This window comes from Falco biarmicus, chromosome 3, assembly GCF_023638135.1.
Source record: "Falco biarmicus isolate bFalBia1 chromosome 3, bFalBia1.pri, whole genome shotgun sequence".
Classification (NCBI taxonomy): domain Eukaryota; kingdom Metazoa; phylum Chordata; class Aves; order Falconiformes; family Falconidae; genus Falco; species Falco biarmicus.
The window spans coordinates 117617572-117637554 of record NC_079290.1 but is presented as its reverse complement, the minus strand read 5'-3'; the positions used below and the strand labels follow the sequence as shown (position 1 = coordinate 117637554).

The 19983-nt window shown below is 44.1% G+C and overlaps 1 protein-coding gene across 1 annotated transcript in view; it reads left to right on the top strand.

Moving 5' to 3' along the window:
• Nucleotides 1–19983, top strand: part of CSMD2 (CUB and Sushi multiple domains 2) — a 305956-nt gene that overhangs the window by 59682 nt on the left and 226291 nt on the right. Inside the window, exon 4 of the mRNA XM_056332990.1 lies at nt 18990–19184. Within this exon, the coding sequence (XP_056188965.1) occupies nt 18990–19184 (195 nt within the window). The remainder of the gene's footprint in view (nt 1–18989; nt 19185–19983) is intronic.

The window sequence follows — 19983 nt, the reverse complement described above, 5'->3', positions numbered from 1 at the left end:
CTGGGGCTCACCTTATTGGAAGAGCCCTGCTGTATCTCTAGGTTAAGCTTTGAATTGCTGGTGACTCCTGGAGGCTTCTTGGAAGAAAAAAAAAAAAAAAAAGTGGAAGGACCCCCCAGCCCCTCTTCAGGTGATGGGAACGCAGAGCAGCAGGAGGGATTTCATGGTGGAGGACAGAGGTGTTCTCCCCTGGGTGTTCATAGAGCTGAGCGACGTTGAGCAGAAGCGTCATGTTTGGGCTGGGGGACTGATCTGGCACAAGGAGGTCGGTGTTCAGGTCTGTCAGCTCTGCTCTCGCCCTGACCCTCGGCAGGAACGGGGGTGATTCTTAGCCTTGTACTCCTCTGCTCTGACCTCTTCCCGCCTTTGCTGTATCGCTTCGCTTTGGTCTTTTTGTCACTCCTGTGTGCACAGAACTTGCGAACTAGGTGGTGTCATATAGGTGTCCCTTGTGCATCTGAAGAGCTCTTCAAGCACTTGTCCTGTCAGCTGAGGAACAGGACAGGATTCTCCTGTTGTGCAGCCACCTGAGCTGCCCTTGGCAAGGCAGAGAGGTCGAGAGCTACAGCAGATGGTATGAAAAGGGGCTATACGTTTGTACCAGGCTACACAAATAATGCATCTTCGGGAAAGCTTAAGTAACAAAAGGCTACTACTCTGTACAGTGTACCTTTTGGGTTAGGGTTTTGATCAGCTCAAGCGGAGTGAATCTATCTTAATTCAAATGAAATGAGTATTTAATTAACTTTATCTCTGCTTCCAGAAGTGAACGCGCATGCTACGTGGTGATCTGTGTCTCTGATTACCATGCGTTCTCACCTTGAATAATACTTTGATGAAGAAAGCAGTATGATTAGCTGTCAGCCATTTAAGATGTGTAAAAAAAAACAAACCAAAAAAAAAACAACAACCCCCCCCCCAAAACCCAAAAAAACCCACAAACCCAAAAAACCCCAACAAAACAACCAAAAATAAAAGTCCCTCCTCCTTCAAAACACATCCCTTTGTGCAGGCTGTGTTCAACTGAAATCAGTAATTTTCAAACCTGGGAGCATGGGGCCATTCCAGCTGTGTGCAGCTGGGAGGGTATGGGCTGCTCTTTGCTTGGACGCAGTGGTCCCTTCGGTAGAGGCACTCGGAATTCAGTCTCCAAAGCTGAATAGAGCTTAAAGGAAAATCAAGTTGTAGTTCTGGCCACGATGCGTGTTAAGGGATCAGTGTGGCAAAAAGTCCTTTGCTCTTCGACTCTGCTTTGAGTTAGTGAGTCCCCAAATCACAGTCAAACACTGACTGCTGCGGCTGAGCCCGGCAAAACCGCCGGTATGGGAGGGCGCTTGGTAACGATCTTGGGGTTTGCCTTGTGATGCTGGTCCTGGTCCCTGCTGGGGCTTTCCAGCAGCTCTAGTGGTGCACAGAGTAATTCTTCGCTTCTGTAATACTAATTTTTCTGTTCCCTGACTCGAACCCAGCTGTTTTGTATCGCGCTGTACAAAAGCTGTTCATGCAGATGCAAGCTATGTTGAGAGCGGTTCGGCTCCCTATATATAAATAAAAAGGGTGTATGCGTGCATGTGTAAGAAGGTTTTTTTTCCTGGTTTTGTTTTTTTTTTTAATATTTTTTTATTTTATTTCCCAAGTATCAACTGCGTTTACAATTCTTGCTATTCATTACTGTATCTAAAAAATGGGTAGGGGAAAAGGCATTTACTTGAATGTGCTTGCAGCTCGTGCGTCTGGAAAATGCCCCATCCAGCTATTTGAGGCTGAGGAAAAGCAGCGATGCTTCATTCAGAGCATGAGCTGCTGCTGCTGTGAGGAGACTATTGACAACAGGTTTAGGGAGGTAGCAGGAGACAGCGCCTGCAACGCTGTCAATATCTAGATGAAAACGTACTTTTACATGGATATCTGCATCCAGATCAGGGATGACTCAGTATTTGGGGTGTTGGGGGCTGTGTTCAGGGAGACTCGGAGCGTGTAACCGATGCAGAAAGTGCAAATTGGTTCTTTCCCCCAGTATTAGCAATGGTGAGATGAAATGCTGTTTAAAGAAGGGGGAGAACTGGGGGGAGGAGGGAGTGTCATCTGTCTGAGTTGGTTATCATTCTGTTTATTATGGGCTGATGTGTCTGGAGATTAAATGGCTGGAGCATTATCTCATTTGATCTGTTGTGTGTTTGTTTTTTTTTTTTTAATCAGCTGTCACTTTCAGCAGCATCTTCTCAGGTGGGGAAGGTCACCATAGCTTTATGCTCTTGAATCTTCTGTATAAACCCTGTCGTGTTACTAGAGAGGAAAAACAATGATTATTCAAGCTCAGAAAGGCTCAGTGATATTGTTATTAAGAATAGGGTCTGTCAATCAGTAATCCCTGAAATGTAGAGCAAAATAAACAGGGCTTGGCTTGCTTTCACCTTGTGGAAGTACGAGTAGATCTGACCCATGTTTCTTTGTAGCTCTGCCGTACCGAGCCTCGGGAAGTGCAGTTTTTCTCTAGATGATAGTGATGCCTGCTATAAAATAATGGGCAGTCCAACAATTAAGAATAAAATGGAATGGAAAAGCTGAACTAAACGTACTCCAGATTAAAATATATAGGGAAAATGATTCAACCTACTTCATTTACCAGATAGCTCTGGTCAATGAGAAATACTTTGGTGGAAAAATGAGAAACTCACAGAAAATAGTAAAATTCAATATAAAGAGTCTGCCCTCCCTGATTTTATATGGAAAAACTGCAACAGGTTCCAATTTGTTCCTGAAAATTGGCTTTTACACATTCTCTTTTGTACCGGGAGTATTTAATCCCTAATGATTGTCTAATAATTCTGCATTTTTACTGCAAAAACTTTAATTACTTAACGGTGCATAATGATTAGATATGTTGGTCTGATATGACCAATGCCCACTTGAAAAGAATGAAACAAGACTGTCTCTCTCAGAGAATTAGACCAGATTCTAATGTAAAGTATCGTGCACGTTTGAGCCATATTTTGTGGAGGGAGCTTAAACGACGGGAGCACCGAATGTCCTCGTGCAGGTAGTGCGAAAGCAGATCCAAACTTTTTGGAGAACTGCCCCGTGTAAACTTTACAGGCCTATCTCTGTGCATCCTGAAACTCCTAACATCAGATTACCGGCTATCCAGATAGCGCTTGCTAAAGAGGATGCTTTTGGAAAACTTTTTTTTTTTCTTTTTTCTGGGCAGTGAATGTAATTATGCCAAATGTAGCTGGTCATGGATTTGGAAATGGATGATTTCAGTTGAAGTTCCTGATTTGCATCGTTGCAGGCCCAGCCCAGCGCTGCAATATGCTGTGTAAACTTCATTATAAGAGAAATCATTTAGCTTCTAAGAGTTAAGTGTATGACCTTTAATTTATGCAGTAGATGGAAAGTAAATTGTGTTACGGCATTTATTTCCTTAAGTGTAAATTTTTATTAGCTGTGTCTGAATACCCCTGTCATAAAATTAATCATTTTGTTTTTAGATTGGTTTCCAAAAGATGGAAGGAATGCAGTTATGCCCTGTGTGTGGCCTCATAATTTTTAAACCCAGTATTTCAACTAAATTTAATAGTGATGAAGTGGTGTAAAAGAATATTCGTGTCCTGTGAATTTTACATTAAAAACAACGCCACAAAAAAAACCACCACAGCCATGACCAGTTTGGAAAGATGAAGCTTTTTTTTTAACTAGTAGGAAAAATAGATCTGCCAGCATCTGAAAGCTCAGCTTCATGTGATGGTATCCTGAGGTTTGACAGTCAGAGGAGGTAAGAAACCACCTCTGCTTTGGAAGCCCCCCAAAAAAACCCAACCCAAAAAACCCAAACACCAAACCCCATTGAAGAGCACTTTGTATGATTTGATCTTTTCCTCATTTATTCAACAGCTTCATCCATTCCTTAATACACAGGCTTGTCTGGTGCTTTGCCTTGAGGGACAGCAAATGCATTTTGCCTATATTTCTGTGCTGGCAAAGACTGAGTAAAAATAATCAAGTGGCTACACGTGAATATTGACCAGTAAATATAAATTACGCTCCTGGAAGGTGGCTGGTGTGCACAGACTGTGGCACTCTCACCCGTGCGGTTATAAGCAGTCTGAGAGGTCTTGTGGTTTTTGTGTTGTTTTTTGGTTTTTTTTTTTAAGATTTAGCTCACACCAAAGCAAATGAATTGTAGAAGGATGGATAACATCATGAATGTGCTTTCTCTGAGGTCATCTGCTTGCTTTGATCAGCTCATAGATGTTATTTTCTTCAGGCTGACACAGCTGCGATAGTCACTTGATTATTCTTGTTATTTGCATGAAAATTATAGCTAGTTACTTGATAAAGTCACGGTGACTGCCTTCTGCCCCCGGGGAAGTGCTGTGCTGTGCTTTATCTTGGAAATTTCACAGTCGGAGATCTCATCTGCAAGGATATAACTGAACCGTTGGTCTTACTCCTCTTTGCTTCTCTCACCGGAGCCTCCCTCCGCCCTGATTGACAGACCAGGTCTTTGAAAATAACTTTCACTCAAAGGATTAACTCGCACTGTTTTCATGCGCTTTGCGTACAGCTCTTCAGACTTGACTTTCAGTTCTTTCTAGCCAGGAGGAGTCTCTCACGACAGCCCCGTTGTGCTTTTGCAGCAGAGAGGTACCATCCAAGTGGGTCAGGTGGGATGCACCGGACTCCTCTTCCCTACGTTTTTGGTGCTGGATTTTCCCCCCAGAGGCTGTAGCTGTCCCTTCCCAACTTTTCCACTGGTTTCAAGGCCAAAGCAGTTCAACACGCAGCTTTTATTTAAAATTAATAAAGGAACTTAACCGTTCTAGCTATGAGAAGCGTTTCATAGCATTGGTGTACATCCAAGTGTTTCTTCTCTGATGGGTCAGATTTTCATACCCAGGTATTTTTGTATTAGGAGACACTGAATTCAGATGACGAATCACATGCTGTTAGTGTATTTCAGACTGGGAAAAAGACAATCTGATTCATTCCAAATAGATCTTTCTGCCAAAGAGATATAAATACACACTGCTTCTTCAATATTGTGGTCTCCATTCTTGATAATAAGCAATTGGGAATGGAGGGTGGGGGATTTGGCAGTTGTGCTGCCACTTCCATAAACAGCGGGGATGGGATGGCTGCATATTTTCAGCTTAGCACAAAAAGGCTGAAGAAAAGAAAGAGGGTGGGTATAAAAAGCAGAAAACCATGGGTTCCAACTGATCCATTAGAGCTCATTGCTGCAAGAAGTGGCTAGTTTCTGAGCGTTTTTTCTTTTGTTATTTCTGTCTGATGGTTTTTAAGATTAGTCTTTCAAATACGTATTTATGGTCCGTGTCACATCTGAAATATAACTAGTGTACTTCTCTGTTAGGATTGATAACTTTCTTCTGTGCCCTGTTGGAGATGCTTCTGTGTAAATGGTATCTCCTACTTGCTTGATGAAGAACACATTGATTTCATGATTTTCCTTGCCCTTACAGAGGAAGAAAATTTACAAGAATTTTTTTTTTTTTACTCTTTTATTTCCATATGTACTTAGATCTCTTCTCTGTAAGCAAAGGTGATATGTTTTTATGTGACTGTGTGTTTGACTGAAGACCATCTGTAGTTGAAGATGCAAGTGGCTGTCCGTTTATCTTCTGAACGTGGGAATGTCTGATGGTTCAGCTTTCTCCTGACCCCTCTATCCCTTTTAGATCGTTTGCTTTTTCTGCTCAGCCCGAGCACTCGCTGCTGGAGCTTTCTTTTCAGTGCTGTCATTAAATTCCATGTATTTTCACCTCCTGCAGACTAATCACTTCAGATCTTACGCTTCATCCATCTTGGCTAGAGCTCAGAAATGTCTGAGACTGGGCATTTGGAATGGTCCTGGATTTTAATAGAATAGATCCTGTAGTTTGGCATCCAGTGAACTCTTGTTTGATATTAAAAATTACATAAGCCCCGCTCACTAAGAAAACAGACTGTATTTGATGCACAAGAGTTTCCGTAGTCCTAATGGAAGTGACATAAAGGTGATTCCAAAATTATCTTGTAGGTCTGTAGAAAAGAGAGCAGTTTGTTCTACATGCTGCGTCAGAAATGTTGTACGTACATTTTTCAGCGTCTTGGACAAAGATCCAGGTCCCAGACTCTCCTGAAGTGAATCTTGCAGACATTTTGTTATGGTTTTTTTCAGTTCTGTAAACTAACGCAGGGTAACCTTTATGCTAATTAAAATTTCTTACAATCGTGGATCTTGCTTTTATCCTGTTCTTCCCATGCCAACCTCTCATCCTATAAAATTAGACCAGCCTTGCAGGAACATGCAGTGGGAGGAAAATGAGTTTGTGCTAGCATATTTCATGTAGTAATCTCATTAGCAGTTAGCTCTGTTATGGATACGTGACCAAGTTGTCCGCATGCGCTTTCTTTATGCATTTGTCCTAAACTATCTTCCAGCATCTTCATCTCTTGTTCTTTTTAATGATGGTGGGTGCATGTTGGTGTCCTCCTGAGCTGGTAGCCTCAGGTGGCTGGTAGGTAAGAAAATCAGTGGAAACAAAAACTTTAATGGAAGTTAGTTTTCCTGTTCCAGGTATTTAATTATGTATGAGCAGATTCTCAGTGCGCAAACCAGCTGTAATTTTTATGTTTTATAGAAAAATCTGTATTGCTGAAAGTGCATTGGACCAAAGTGCAAGGAACCCTGGTGCAACTTGTGTGTACGGAAATGATGGCTGTTAATTCTCCCTGGAATTTTTGTCCCAGTTTTTTGTCTCGGGCTATAGTGCTGGAAGTCAGTGAGTGTCTTAGCTAAAAGGAGGACTATCACAATCTGCTGTTTAGAAATCAAATTAAAATGAGAACTTCAGAGCTTGTAAAAGGGTGGCTGGTATTCTTCTGAGACTGTAGGTTGCAATGAAAGCACGCAGGCTGTGCTACCCCTTAAACAGATCTTTTTATGGCATTTCTGGCGCAAGTGAAGAATCCGTTATCAGAAATCCCATGAGAACTAATGCTAAACAGACTTCCAGCCTGGCTGACCAGTCCCCTGAGCTGCAGGTAATGCCTGAATGATGCTTTGAACATATAAAATATTATATAAATGCCACATGTTGTTAAGCTTTCTGTTACGTCTCTGTACTGTGGAATATATCCAATTTCACTTGAGCCTCGGGTAGCTTTTCAGTGCTAGTAAACTTTGTCATGGCTCAAATTCTACCAGACAGCGGTCTGTAATCCTAGCGAGAGCAAAACTGACTGCTGGCTTGCCTGTGCCACTCACCCCTGGAAGGGTGTTGGGCCAAGCCCAGCTGAGGCTCCTTGCTCTGGTTCCAGAGCCCCCGGGAGCCGCGGGGCTGGGAGCCACTGGGAGCCCTGGGGTGGGTGAAAGAGGCAGAGGAAAACCTATGAGTTGAAGGGGGGTTGGAAGCCTTTGATCAAGAGAATAGATTTTTCTGGTTGGAGGCAAAGATCTGGTAGACCTTAGATGATCTGGTGGAAAATGATCCTTTCTGGAAGAAGCGGGCAGTGATTTGGACAGGAGGGGGTGGGGGTTCTTGGGTGAAAGTGCTAGCCTGTGGGGCAAGGATGCCGTAAGAACCAACGGCATGAATGTACTTGCCTTTGGCAGATGAGAAACTGAGGTGGGATGGGGTTGAATGGCAGGTGTAATCCTCTAACTGGGAAAGTATGTTTATTCTGGCTTATGAAATGCTTTTTTTTTTTTTTTTCCCCTCTTGTATTCTTTAGTTATTTAATCCATGCGTAGGTGTCCCATAACAAAACATTGCACAAAACCTGTGATGTATTTATTGGTGCTGTCGCGGGCAGCAAGCCTTGTTCCGAGGACTCCCTTTCCAGAGTTTGCAAGAAGGGAGATGCACCTTTTGCCTCTGTGGCAATTGCCTGGTGAAGCCGGAAAGAATCGTGCTGCAGGACAACATCAAATTCCTTCTGGTCTTCTACCGTGTAATGCTGGTTTCCTTCTGAGTTGTGGCACACCAATTTCCCTGATTTCAGTGAAGCCTTTCGGTATTTACAGAAGCGGGTGGATGGATGTCTTCAAACATCACTAGAAGTTTTCCATTTAATCCGCTGTAAGCGATGCGAGGTGTGCAGTCCAGCATCTCTCCTGGGGTCACGGCAGTGTGGAGTTGCTTATTTCAAGACAGTTTACGAGATGTTGAAGCTGTCTGGAAAGCTTCAAGTGTTGCAGCGTACAAAGCTGCACTTAAAAATACTCCAGTGGAGACTAACAAAAGTGTTTGCACCGGGGAGTTCATTACCGAAAGGTTACTTATATAACTTTCTCCTTCCTTTGTGAGATGCCTGTAACTTTTATCAAGTAAATCATATCTTTTAATGTCTTTTAAGATGTGAATGTCTTTTAAGATGTCAGCAGGATACAGGACTGAGAAATGGCCGTAATCCTGAATGTGTGGCAGTTGCTTTGTGAGAATGGGAAGGTTTAATCTGCAGCCAAAGTAGCCTTTCTCGCCTACTGCTCTGATCCTTAGCTTGCATAAGCCACAGCCTGCTGTGCTGCTTTGGAATTTATTTAATAGCTCAGTTGTTTGGACATGATTAAAAATATAATGAATGGAATGAAGCAGTAATAAGATGAACAGCTCATAAAGGGTTTTAGTCTAAAAATACCTGTTTCGGCTCAGGTAGTATAATGAAGACGGTGGTGGCAGTCACAGAGAAGTCCACTGCATGAATCTCTTGCAAGTTTTAGCGAGCTATTGCTGAGTGGGAGGCTCGTGTGTCACCTTGCTCTAGTTGATCTTCTACAGATCATAGCGGGTCCTATTTTTGCTGCTGGTGTTGCTTTGACTCCCTAGCGTTTCCTCTCTCAGTGCCTTGTGCATAGCTCCGGAGAAAAGAGGTTTTAGTTTTTTTTAGATGGGATTGCATGTCTAATAGGTGCTGTGTAAGTTATTTCCAGTGTGAGCACTCAAAGAGGTTGAGCTTCCATGCTTTGCCTGCTTGCAGGGTTCAAGAGCTGAAGACTGTTTAGATTAAGATTTAGTGTTTTCTTAATAGAAAATGTTCAAGGCATAAACTGCTGACAGAAGCTGAGTAGTATTCTCTTCTGTGGCAGACAGGTTAAGGGAACTGTCTTAACAAACAGGTTTTGTTTCTTTGCCTTCCTCTCAGTAGCAGTAGCATCTGCAGTAGAGAATGCAAGGTTGGGTGGGTGAGTGTGGCTGTTTCTCGCACTTCCCCACCTGAAGTTTAAGTAGGGTTTGTATCTTTGCCCTTAGAGGGTAGATTTGTGTTGCATATAAACAGCGTAATTAAAGTAGCACGGAAAAATGGAAGAGGAAAAAAAATATTTTTGAACTATGTAATGTTGAAATAGCGAAGCGCACCTTTTTTCCTCCTTGTTATTTGCATGTGGAAACCCAACGTGGTATTTTTGTGGTTGCATTTCAGCTCTTTCAACGTGACCTTTCTCAGTGTAGAGTTGTGTTATCAAAGCCCAAACGTTCAGCTTTTAGATCAGTGTTGTGAAATCTACGCAACGCCTAGGTTTGTCCCATGTAGTGGAGCAAGATTCAGGCCAGTTCCGAGATCTTGAGGTATCTGCTTTGTCCTGGTTTAGTTCCAGTCCTTGCTATTCACGGGCTGTGAGTGTCCTTTAAAGCAAAGCCGTGTCTTGTTTCCATGACAATATTTATACAATAGATGGCTTTGTTGTAGCATGTATATATGGATTTTTCATTTGTAACGTCTCTTTGCATCAATTCCTGGTATATTTAAGGTCTCCTTGAAGTATTGGAATCATCATGCTATTCTAGATAGAACTTAAATGAGCATTTCTGGATTGACAGAGTCCTAACCTTTGAGCAAAGCTTCACAGCATCTTGTCTGGCGAGAGAAGAGTACACGAGGTGACTTTTTTTTTCCATTTTGCTGATGAGTCACATGGAAGGACAGGAACATTCATGGCTTAATAGGTGGTGTCTCCAGCGTTCCCTGCATCCCCCCATCTAGTTTTCTTCAACTAGAAGCTGGGTTTTGTTTGGGGCTGTGTACTCATGCTGATGATTGTGGCAGGTTTTTTCATCAGTGAAGGATGGCCAGCAGCCACTCCAGCTGGAGACGTGCTAAGTGGGTGGCTGGACATTTCTCTTTCCCTCTCCAATCCGTGAGTCAGTGCCAAGGTCTCCAAGGTGGAGGTTAGTGATCTAAACGGGCAGGCAGGCTGCAAGTGCCCCTGTAGGGCTCGTCTTGCATGGCTTGGCAGTGTGAGAGGCGTACAGAGCAACCCAGCCACGTCTCGTCTCAAAAGTGGACGGAAATACACCCACGTCCTCCAGGCTACATGCGCAGAAGTGACAGGCAAGTCACCTTCCGACTTGAATTGGAGGTGTTTACTTCAAGTGACTAGTCTTTATATCACACGCAAAAGAACTCCTCGCTGGAAGGATGCGGGGCATTTTTATTGATGTGCTTTGGTTCTGCGGGCACCTGGTGGTTCTGTAACGAGCCGATGGATCTGGAAGCAGCAGATGTTCTCCTGGTGGCGGTGACAAGGGGACCGCAGGGGGGCTGTGCTGCAGGCTCCCCCTCAACGCCCAAGTGTCCACCAGCACTAGGTGGGGTCACCTGTGCTTCTGCTTGGCTGGATCGTGGAAAGCTCCACGGACGGTGATTCTGCGGGGTCTCGGGGAAGCCCATCAGCACGTTGTACTTCCCTTCTACTGAAGGGTGTTTTCTGGATCCCCGCTCTGAACTCTCTAAGTTAGGATTTTTGGCAGCTGCTTTTCTTTTTATTTTCCTTTTTAAAAAAAACACACCAAACCCTAGTCTTATGGGCATTTCCCCTCTCACCCTCCCTGCCTGCCTTAACCTTAGCTTGCATAAATGTCCTTTTAATGTCCATCACAGGTTGGGATGTATGAAAGAAAAGATAGGGCAGGTCTGAGCACCCAGATCCACTTCATCTACCTTTTAAGCAACAGACGAGGACTTGAAATCAGAGTAAGGTCCCTGAAATCAGAATAAGCTCTTGCTTCAGGATGTATTCAGGCATTGGGGAGATCCCATGTGGGGCTAAAAACTTGTTCGCTGAGATGAGTGCATGTTATTGCATAGCTTGCAAAACTTGCCACAAGCATCATTTTGCAAGATAGGCACTGGTGAATTCAGGAACCAGGACTGAGCCCTAGGCATGCTTTTATGACATAATTAGATTACTTTTGCTTTGTTTTCAGCGAGGAGGATAAAATTACCTTCTAGATTTATTTATTTTTTTTTAATCCATTATGACCGCAAATTAATAATGAATCTGTAGTGCCAGAAGCAGAAGACGACCTAATTGCTACGGTAGCTCAGTGGACTCTTTCCGTGGCACCGTGGCTGAAACGTGTTTGCTTTCTGGGTATTGATAGGAGGTGCCCGCGCTGCGAGCTCAGCATTCCTGGTTGCTTTTACTATTGACCGTTGTATTCGATGGTGTATATATAGCATTTCTCCTTGCCTGATCTCAAGGGCGCTTCCCCACAAACTGTGTGATATCAGGGATTAGTTCATGTGCTGCTCCCTAAGGGTGATGTCCCACTCAGTTATGCCTATGGTATTGGCCGTGATGTGGGATCGAGTAACCAAGCTTCCTAAAGGAGGTACAGCAAAGCTAACTGTAAGAGGGAATAAATTAGGAGGAATACATTATGCAGGCAGATGAGAAAGGAAAACAAAGTCGTTTGTCCGTGCGTCGTGGGAGTGAGCCAGACCTTCTGTGGTTTGGGTGGAAGCTGAAGCAACTGGAATCTGTGAGTTAATGGAGTTTCTGGCCCTGCTTCTGAGAGAACGGGTTACTCGTGGTTTAACCTCGGTACTTTTGGGCGCTAACTCCGGCAGTCTTGCTTGAGAAGATGGGTGGGCTGCTGCTTGGAGCGGGAGCGTGGGGTGTGATCCCCCGCGGCCCCTCCAAAGGCTTCTGAAAGCCAGGAGTGAGGGGTGGGGGAGAAGTGTGGAAGCCGCTAGAAGAAAGAAAATCCAGCTGCCTGTGATGCTGGTGGGAAGATTTGGCAGGTCCGTGTGTCTGGGCACAGGGATCAGGCAGTGCTGTAGGTGAGACCCGAGGAGCACCAGCAGCGCTGGGATCCCCGCGGGCTCGGGCTGCTGCCCTGTGCTTTGCTACCTGCTGCTTCCAGAGAAGCAGCTGAAAAAAAACTAGGCATGATGTGTTGTGGTGAATGCCTGCCTTCTGCTGAGAAATATTTATTAAAACAAATGTAGTTGGCTACGATTTCTGTTTCTGGGTAATCAGCCAATAGCTAGAGAAGATCAATAAGCGGATAAACAATGTGGTCTCTAAAGTTGGACGTGTTTTTTTTTTTAAAGAACAAAGAGCGTTCCCTGGCCAGGGACACTCTCCAGCAAAATGCAGAGCGGATCAACACTGGCACCCAGTGTCTAGATGGATTCAGTTCGAATCAGGGTTTCTACATCTGACACCCTTTTTTCACACGGATCCTTGGCTTTCTGTCTTGGTGTGCACAGTGGAGCGAGCTGCTTCATCTGGGACGGCACCCGAACACTCTGGAGCTGCAGTTTTAATTCTGCTTTCGCTTGGTTCCTGCAGTTGTCTTCTGGTGCTGATAACCACTGCAGTATTGCTTTTCTTGGCTTGTCTTTTATGTTACAAAAAGATGCAGGTCTTTGTTTCCCTTGGAATGGTTAACCTCAGTTCAGGGAGGAAGATGGAGTAAAAGTAAAAAGTAAAACCACCCTCCTCCCTGGGGAAGTTTTTTTTTTTCCCCAAGTTACTCTGCAGCTGTTGAATGCCAGTTCAATGAAGCCTTTAAACATACACTTAAATCCATTCCTGCTAAGCAAAACACTTAACCACATACTTTAAATTAAGCTGTGTTCAACTGTTGTGGCACTGAAAAGCAGCAGGACTAGAGCTAAAAGACAAAGCACGTTCTCAAGTACCTCGCTGATTAGGCTGCTGATGCAGGAGAGCATCCCAGGCTGGGATGGGATGTGAGGACCACTGGTTCTGGAAAGCGAGCATCTACTGGTGTCCGAGCATCTGCCAGTCTGATGTTGTTCTTCTGGGCCTGGCAAAAGGTTTCTGTAGCCAGGCTTCAGTATCTGTATCTTCATTCTAGCCAGGCTTCCTCTACTGTGCTCAGCAAGTAACAACATTTACTTGAAAGTATAAAGAAAAAATGAGTGGTGTAAAGTCCTGAATGTTAAGGATCCCTGCTCGCTGCATCTCTGAAGATAGGAGGGATTGTTTGTTGCTGTATCTCCTGTGATGTTACTGCTTTCATGTTTTGAATCTTTTGCTATTTCTGTAGTGGGATTACTAAATCAAATCTAAAGTAATCCTCTCTCAGCTCGCATGGTACTCTTGGAAGTTTCACTGAAGTTGCTGTAGCACATTTCCAGGAAGGTAAATTGAAAACTGAAAATGAATTTTGAAAAAAGCCCTAGAACTACTACCACAAAGATGATGGATGGTGAACCATTCTGGTCTGTTATTATCCAAAAGTAACTATCTGGCTGTTTTTTAGTGAACAAAGAAATATTAGAGGGGAAAAAATAGTTTCCATTTAGCTTTATCTTTGGCTGTGCTGGAAATGAATCATGACATAAAAAAGGATAAAATGGAATGAAAAAGACACCATTTATTTCCTTTTCTGTAGCACACACTGGACACTTATTCTGAAGGTCAAAACTCTGCTGAACGAAAACAGATTGCACTAAAACACTGGTGAAAGATATTTGAGAGTCATGGCGTATCCCTGTGGTACTTGGCCTAAAAGTTATGGATGAGGAGGGGAGAGGACACCGGTCTGCGTGGATCTCCCCGTCCCGCTGGCGCTGGCATTTGTGCCGGCCAAAGGCGCGCTGTCGTGCACCGGTGTTGGGGTTGCGTTCCGACGCTGTGACGGCAGTCTTGGAGGTGTCCTCTTAAAGAATCCGTTTCTTGCCTTGAATTTCTAGGAAGGCAACAAATACAGTGCGGATTGTCTTAGCGAAATACCACCCTGCCCAGCCTGGATCTCTAGCAGCAGAGACCTTTCTGTTTATTCCCTTGGAAGTCAAGACGTCAACTGCCGCTGCATTCTGGAACTGCAGGAAAAGGGAAGGCAGCTGAACAAAGCGTCGTGGAGATTAATTTGGAAATGAGCGTGCGGTGACGACTGAGCCAAGTAGTTTAGGTCAATGGTTTTGTTATTTTGCTTGGTCTGTGTAGCATCCTTTCGTTGGGATTTATAAATTATTCCTGCTGTAATAACTGTATTCAGGAGCTATAAGTGCCTGCTCTGGCATGGCTTGCTTGCTTTTCTTTTTTATTGGGAAAGAAAATTAGTTGGGAATGAGGAGATAATGTATGGCCTCATATCATGAAAGTTGCACTCCTTGATAAGATTTCAAGGTTAGAACAATGATAGCATTGAAATATCTGTCGTAAACTACCACAGATAATTCAAGCAATAAAAATGCTTCTTTTAGCTATGTAAATAGGGTAATAGACCAGAATGCAGTATCTAGATGTATTAAATGTTGGGGTTATTTTATATTCGAACAATATAAACAGAGAAAATGGAGCTGAAGATTAATTTGAATAGGAAACAGGGAAGGTTTTTCTTCAGCATGGTGAGCAAAATAGGGGTGGGTTTGAGATGATTCTCTTTGAAAGTACCTGAACTGGGGAGGTAGCTCAAATGTGATGAGCAAGAAGAGGAAAAATCTCCCTGCTTTTTTCTTCCTTTTTTTTTTTTTTTTTTTTTTTTTTTTTTTTTTTTTTTTTTTTCCCTGCTGTCAAAAAGAGCTATGGGGTTTTAGGAAAGGCTGATGTCATTAGGCTGAATGCATTTTGATGGTGGGATGCTGTCCAAGGATGCGTTGAGTCACATCTAATGACTTAAAAACTACTAATTAATTTGGAATGAACTGGAACAAGGAGACATGGCTTGACAAGTGCTAGGCTTTGAAAGCTGCTGATTTTGAAAGCTTCCAGCGTAGTGATCATGGGCAAGGGGTCGAGCAAAGCTGGGAACAGCCTGGCGAGCCTGTTGAAAAGGGCAGAAAGAAATGGGGGTAAAGAAGTCAGGGAATGGTGTGAAGCTTCTGATGCAGACCAACAATTCTGGTAGCTCTCTGGCTACTCTTTAGCAGCTCACAGGAGGAATGGATGGTGGAAACTTCTCAAATCTGTTGTTTCTATTTCAAATTTGTGTTCAGTTCGGTTTCAAGCAGCATGCTATGAAATCTGAGGCACCTCGGGTCTTGCACAGATAGATCTAGCGCCGTGAGGGGAACGCATCTTTGTTACTCTGCAACACCTGTGCGGCACACGCGTTCTTGGGTGATGCTCCCAGGATAAAGAGGGGAATTGGTGGAGATTTGTGGGTTCCAAAAGATGGGGCAAAAGGGGCCCAAACTGAAAAGCAAGAGAAAACAAAAAAGCAGAGAAAGATGGGAGTTAAGCAGAAGGGAGTTAAGTTGGGCAGAGGCTGGTCTTGTGCCCTACGGGTTTCCTTTTGCTGAATAAGTGGATTTGAAGGATAGATTGCAAACTGCAGAAAGTGGGAGAGTTCTAGGATTTGGTGGGTTTATTCCTGACTGTTTTCCATGTCCTGACACTTCCTAGTTTCTTGCTGAAAAGATGCCATTTCTGCCTTGCTCTCAGATCATCCTATCCCACGTTGCCTCTTAAGACAGTTGTAGTTCTCACCTAATTCCTCTCCAGAGGTTCTGGCCAGATTCTGTTTGTGTCTGTGCTGGCAATTAACACCACGATTATGATTCTTCTACTGCATCGTCTTGGGGAGTGAACTCTCCGGGGCAGTATATCTGAATGGTGCTTGGGACAGTGATGGTTGAGGTATGTTGATGAGCTCTCCAGGTGCAACTGCAATAGAATAATCCTATTTCCTTTCCTCTGTCATAAAATAAGATAACGGTTTGGCAGCTGTTCAAATCAAGACAAATAAAATAAACTGCTCTAAATTCATCATGGAAAGAAACAGACTAAGCTACAAAATGACTAACAGGACCTTCTATTCATCTGTACAAATCTGGTCTGTGGCTGCATTCATTTCCATACAATCACTGGAAAATATTATGTTGATTGCCGGGAACAAAGCTTTTATGGGGAGGAAAAAAAAAATAAATCCGTGCTACTAATCTACAGTGGAATTGGTAAATGGGTAAGACAAAGCTTTAATAATATTATTCTGTGCGACATCTGATGTAAATAATACAGTTCTATTAATCTCTCAAGCAATCAGAGAGTCTGGCTGTTAGAGGCAGCCAAGTATGAGCAATAATATTATCTCTTCTCGAGAATGTTGGAGTAGAATCACAAATCCATCGCTGTGAAAGCAGTTGCTGCACCAGCTTAGGGAGTCACACTCGGCAGCGAAACGGGCACAGGCTTCCAGCTGGGATTTTGCGGGGACGTCTCCAGCCCCTGCACCCCAGCAGCCTGGGCGCACCCTGCAGCCAGCCGGTGGGGCTTGGGGAAGCCGCGCTTTCTCAGGAAGCATCCATGCTGTGTCCCGTGACTCCTTTTGCTCCCTCTGTAGGGGACGGTGTACTTCCTCACCTCCTGGTAGGGTCTGAGCAAGCTCATCTCCTGCACAAGTGCCTCAAGAGCGTGGCTGACAGCGGATCCTCGTGCAGGCTGCTTGCACTGCACCAGCTCTGGCCGTAGCTCTGGCCTCTCTGGAAGCAGTTCCTTCAGTCCACGAGGCAGCAATCTGAAGAAGTGCTGGTCTTCTGCAGATGTGCTCGGTGGTATTTTTAAAAAGTGAAAAAAATCATACTCAATCCGCATTGCTTCCTGCAGCAACCCCACTGAATCCAATGCAAAGAGTTAATGTTTCCTCCCCCCGAAAGCATGTGTGCGTTGTCTGTCCTGTAACAAGATATTAGTTAAGGCAGCCAAATGAAGCAGAATTTTTAAATGAGATCCTGTTTTTCAAGTATGATTTTAAGATATGATGCAGGTCAGGGTTGTCTGATTCTTCACGGTTCATTAAGTAGAGAGCAGCTAGTGTTAGAGATTGACTTTTAAAAATGATAGATTTTTATTTATAGCAGAGTTCTAGTCATTAATTTTAAAGGATGGAAGCATAAAAGCAGGAATGGGTTCATTTTTTAAAAAAGTGACACTGGTAATTTAATTAAATTGGGGCTTAGAGTATCATTACAGAAAATGAAACATTAGTTCTACACTGCTTTTCAAGCCATCTGATGTATTTGATAGCATCCCTCCGCTTACAAAACCTGTATGGTCATTAATATTTCTATGTGGAAGTTGCTGCTGAACTTCCCGGCATCTGGGAAGGCTGTAAATGGTATTTTGGAGGAGGGAGCAAGGGGAAGCTACCTTGTCCGTCAGAGCTTGTACCTGCCCCCCATTGCTGCGCAGTCAACGGCTGCACGGGGGAGCGGAGCCCAGGGCTGCATCCCTGGGATGCTGGCTCTGCTCTGCTGGGGCTCTGGGTATCACAGCTCCCCTGCACACAGACGTGTGCCCAGAGCTTGCGATCACAGCAGAACCCCCCCCAAAACCGAAGCAACGCAGGAATTGAAATGTATGTGCTATTAAGATTAATCAAATTCAAGGTGGTAAGGTTGCATTTAATCTCGAAGCGTGTTAACTAGACAACAAGGTGGTCTGTCTGGATGCAGGAAGCCTAATCCTGTATTCATTACAGATTAGTCTTTAATTTCCCTTGCTGTGAGGGATGCTGCCTGCTATCTGCTGCAGGGAGCCCGCTTAGGGTACCGAGCTCCGCTCCGCAGGCAGAGCGGGGGCCATCCCAAATCCCGACCTGCAGGACAGACAGGCAGTGTGTCTGCATTGCTGTTGGGGATTTATGTTTCATTTCACATGCTTACGCACAATTTTGGTTGTATTTTATTGTGCTGTGTGCCGTGTACGCTAGCATATAATTTTCCTTTTAATCTTCCTCTTTTCCTTGGCAGAGCTGCAGACTAAACCTCCCTTTGCTCATATAAATTCATCTGGTTTTGTTCATGCCCCTGACAAAATTGTTTCCAATGATAAACCGTCACTTCAGCTTTGAATGACCATGTTTTCCTTCCTCTCATGTTTCAGCTTTAATGAAAAACTACTATAATACAAGATGCTGCACAAGGGCCTGATTCGCATTTGATTAAGTCATTTGTCGCCTGGGTTGTGTATGTCGGGTTTTACACTGGGTTCTAAACCCATCATTTGAGTGGATCATTTTGGAGTGGCTGATGGGAATCCGTGGAGTTTTACTTAAATTCTCTGAAACTGCTGCACAGAGGCACTGGTTAAGAATTTGCTAGCATTTTCTCTGCAGCTTTTCCATCTTCTATTCAAGTATCCCATATTCTTTTTGATGCAAACTTTTGTTGGACTGTTGCCTTCGGTGGAGCTGGGTCCCACTGCATTGTTCAGAGTTCGGTTTGATGAATATGTGTGAAATCCAGATTAAACACACAGCGCAATGAAGTGTAAATCCTGGTGGGCTGAAATGTTGCTCATTTTGTTTAGGAGATAGTTGCTAATTACAGGGTTTGCCATCTTCTGTGTGGTTCTAAAGTATAATGCAACTCTGCTTACGTTGCAGGGGCCTTCGAGGTGCCCAGGGAAGGTCTGTTGGAAAAAAGTTATTTCAAACAGGGATGTAATCTTTGGATTCTAATCAACTGCAATTGCGTTAAGGAGCTGCACGGTGTGGCATGGCAAAGAGGGATGCTTTGGTCAGGGAAGAGAGGATCTTGTTTCTGACTCATTAGCTTGGGGGGAGTGATTTTTGTTTCCTTGTTGTATCTACTTGGTACAAATGGTAATTAAATGCAAATCCTAACTGGCCTTGATGTGTTCTGTTGGGGTAAGTTCTGGGGTTATTTGCTTTTTCCATTTTAAGTGATGCATTTCCTTTGAGAGGAGCCCTCCCTCGGGATCCTTCACCTGACTGCTCTGTTACGATGCCCTGTCCCTAACCAGAAGCACCTTTCTTTGGCAGTTCTACCGAGTCATACGTGCGGAAATCCAGGAAGGCTGCAGAATGGGATTCAGCAAGGGACGACCTTCAGCATCGGGGACAAAGTGAGATACAGCTGTAATCCGGGTTTCTTTCTGGAAGGCCACGCGTTGCTCACGTGCCATGCCAACTCGGAAAACAGTGCTTCCTGGGATTTTCCTCTCCCCTTCTGCAGAGGTAAAGTGTCCTCTCTCCTCTGGAACAAGGCACAATGCAACAGGATTTAATGAGCTGTTTGGGGTTGGGAATAACGTCACGGGCTGTAAGCTTGATTTAAAAAAGGTGAAAGCTAAACATGATGTAGTTAATATTGAGGTTCCTTTTTATTGGATTCCTTAAAACTGCCAGGGTTTGGGTGAATAATAGGAAGTTTATGAAGTGCTCAAAGTATTCAAAATGCTACCCAGCTACTTTAACTTCAATTTCTTTGTCTAAAGTGGCGGGGGGGGGGGGGGGGGGGGGGGGGGGGCAGGCGTGTTATCCATAAGATAGGGCATCCACCCAAGATCATGCCTGTTTTCGAGATCAAACACTAGAAAACAAGACTGGATTTTCTGCGTTCTGCAATGTCGAGCTGGCTTCCCCCGTGGCACGTTCCGCGGTGATGCTGGTGTGGGCTGTGGCAGTGGGGCTGGCAGCCTCGGGCAGGGAATGCTGGATGGGAGGTAAAATCCAGCCTGTGTCTGAGAAGGCTGGCCAGCCTTCCTGCAAGCCCTTTTGGGGCAGGGAGAGATTCCTTTATCAGTACAGAGATCTTCTTGCTAATTCCCTGGGACCACAAGGGACTCGAGAGTCTGTAAATGTACAAGTGTCTGTGGTGTTACACCAAAATAGTTGCTGTTACTTTGAAGTCTTTTCCCCTCAATTCCTTGTGTACTTCAGCAGAGCATCTTATATTGATTCTTTTTATTGACTCTGCTTGTGCAATCAATCAGCAGTTCTAAGCTGTAGCATAAATCTTGCATTTAAAGTGAGC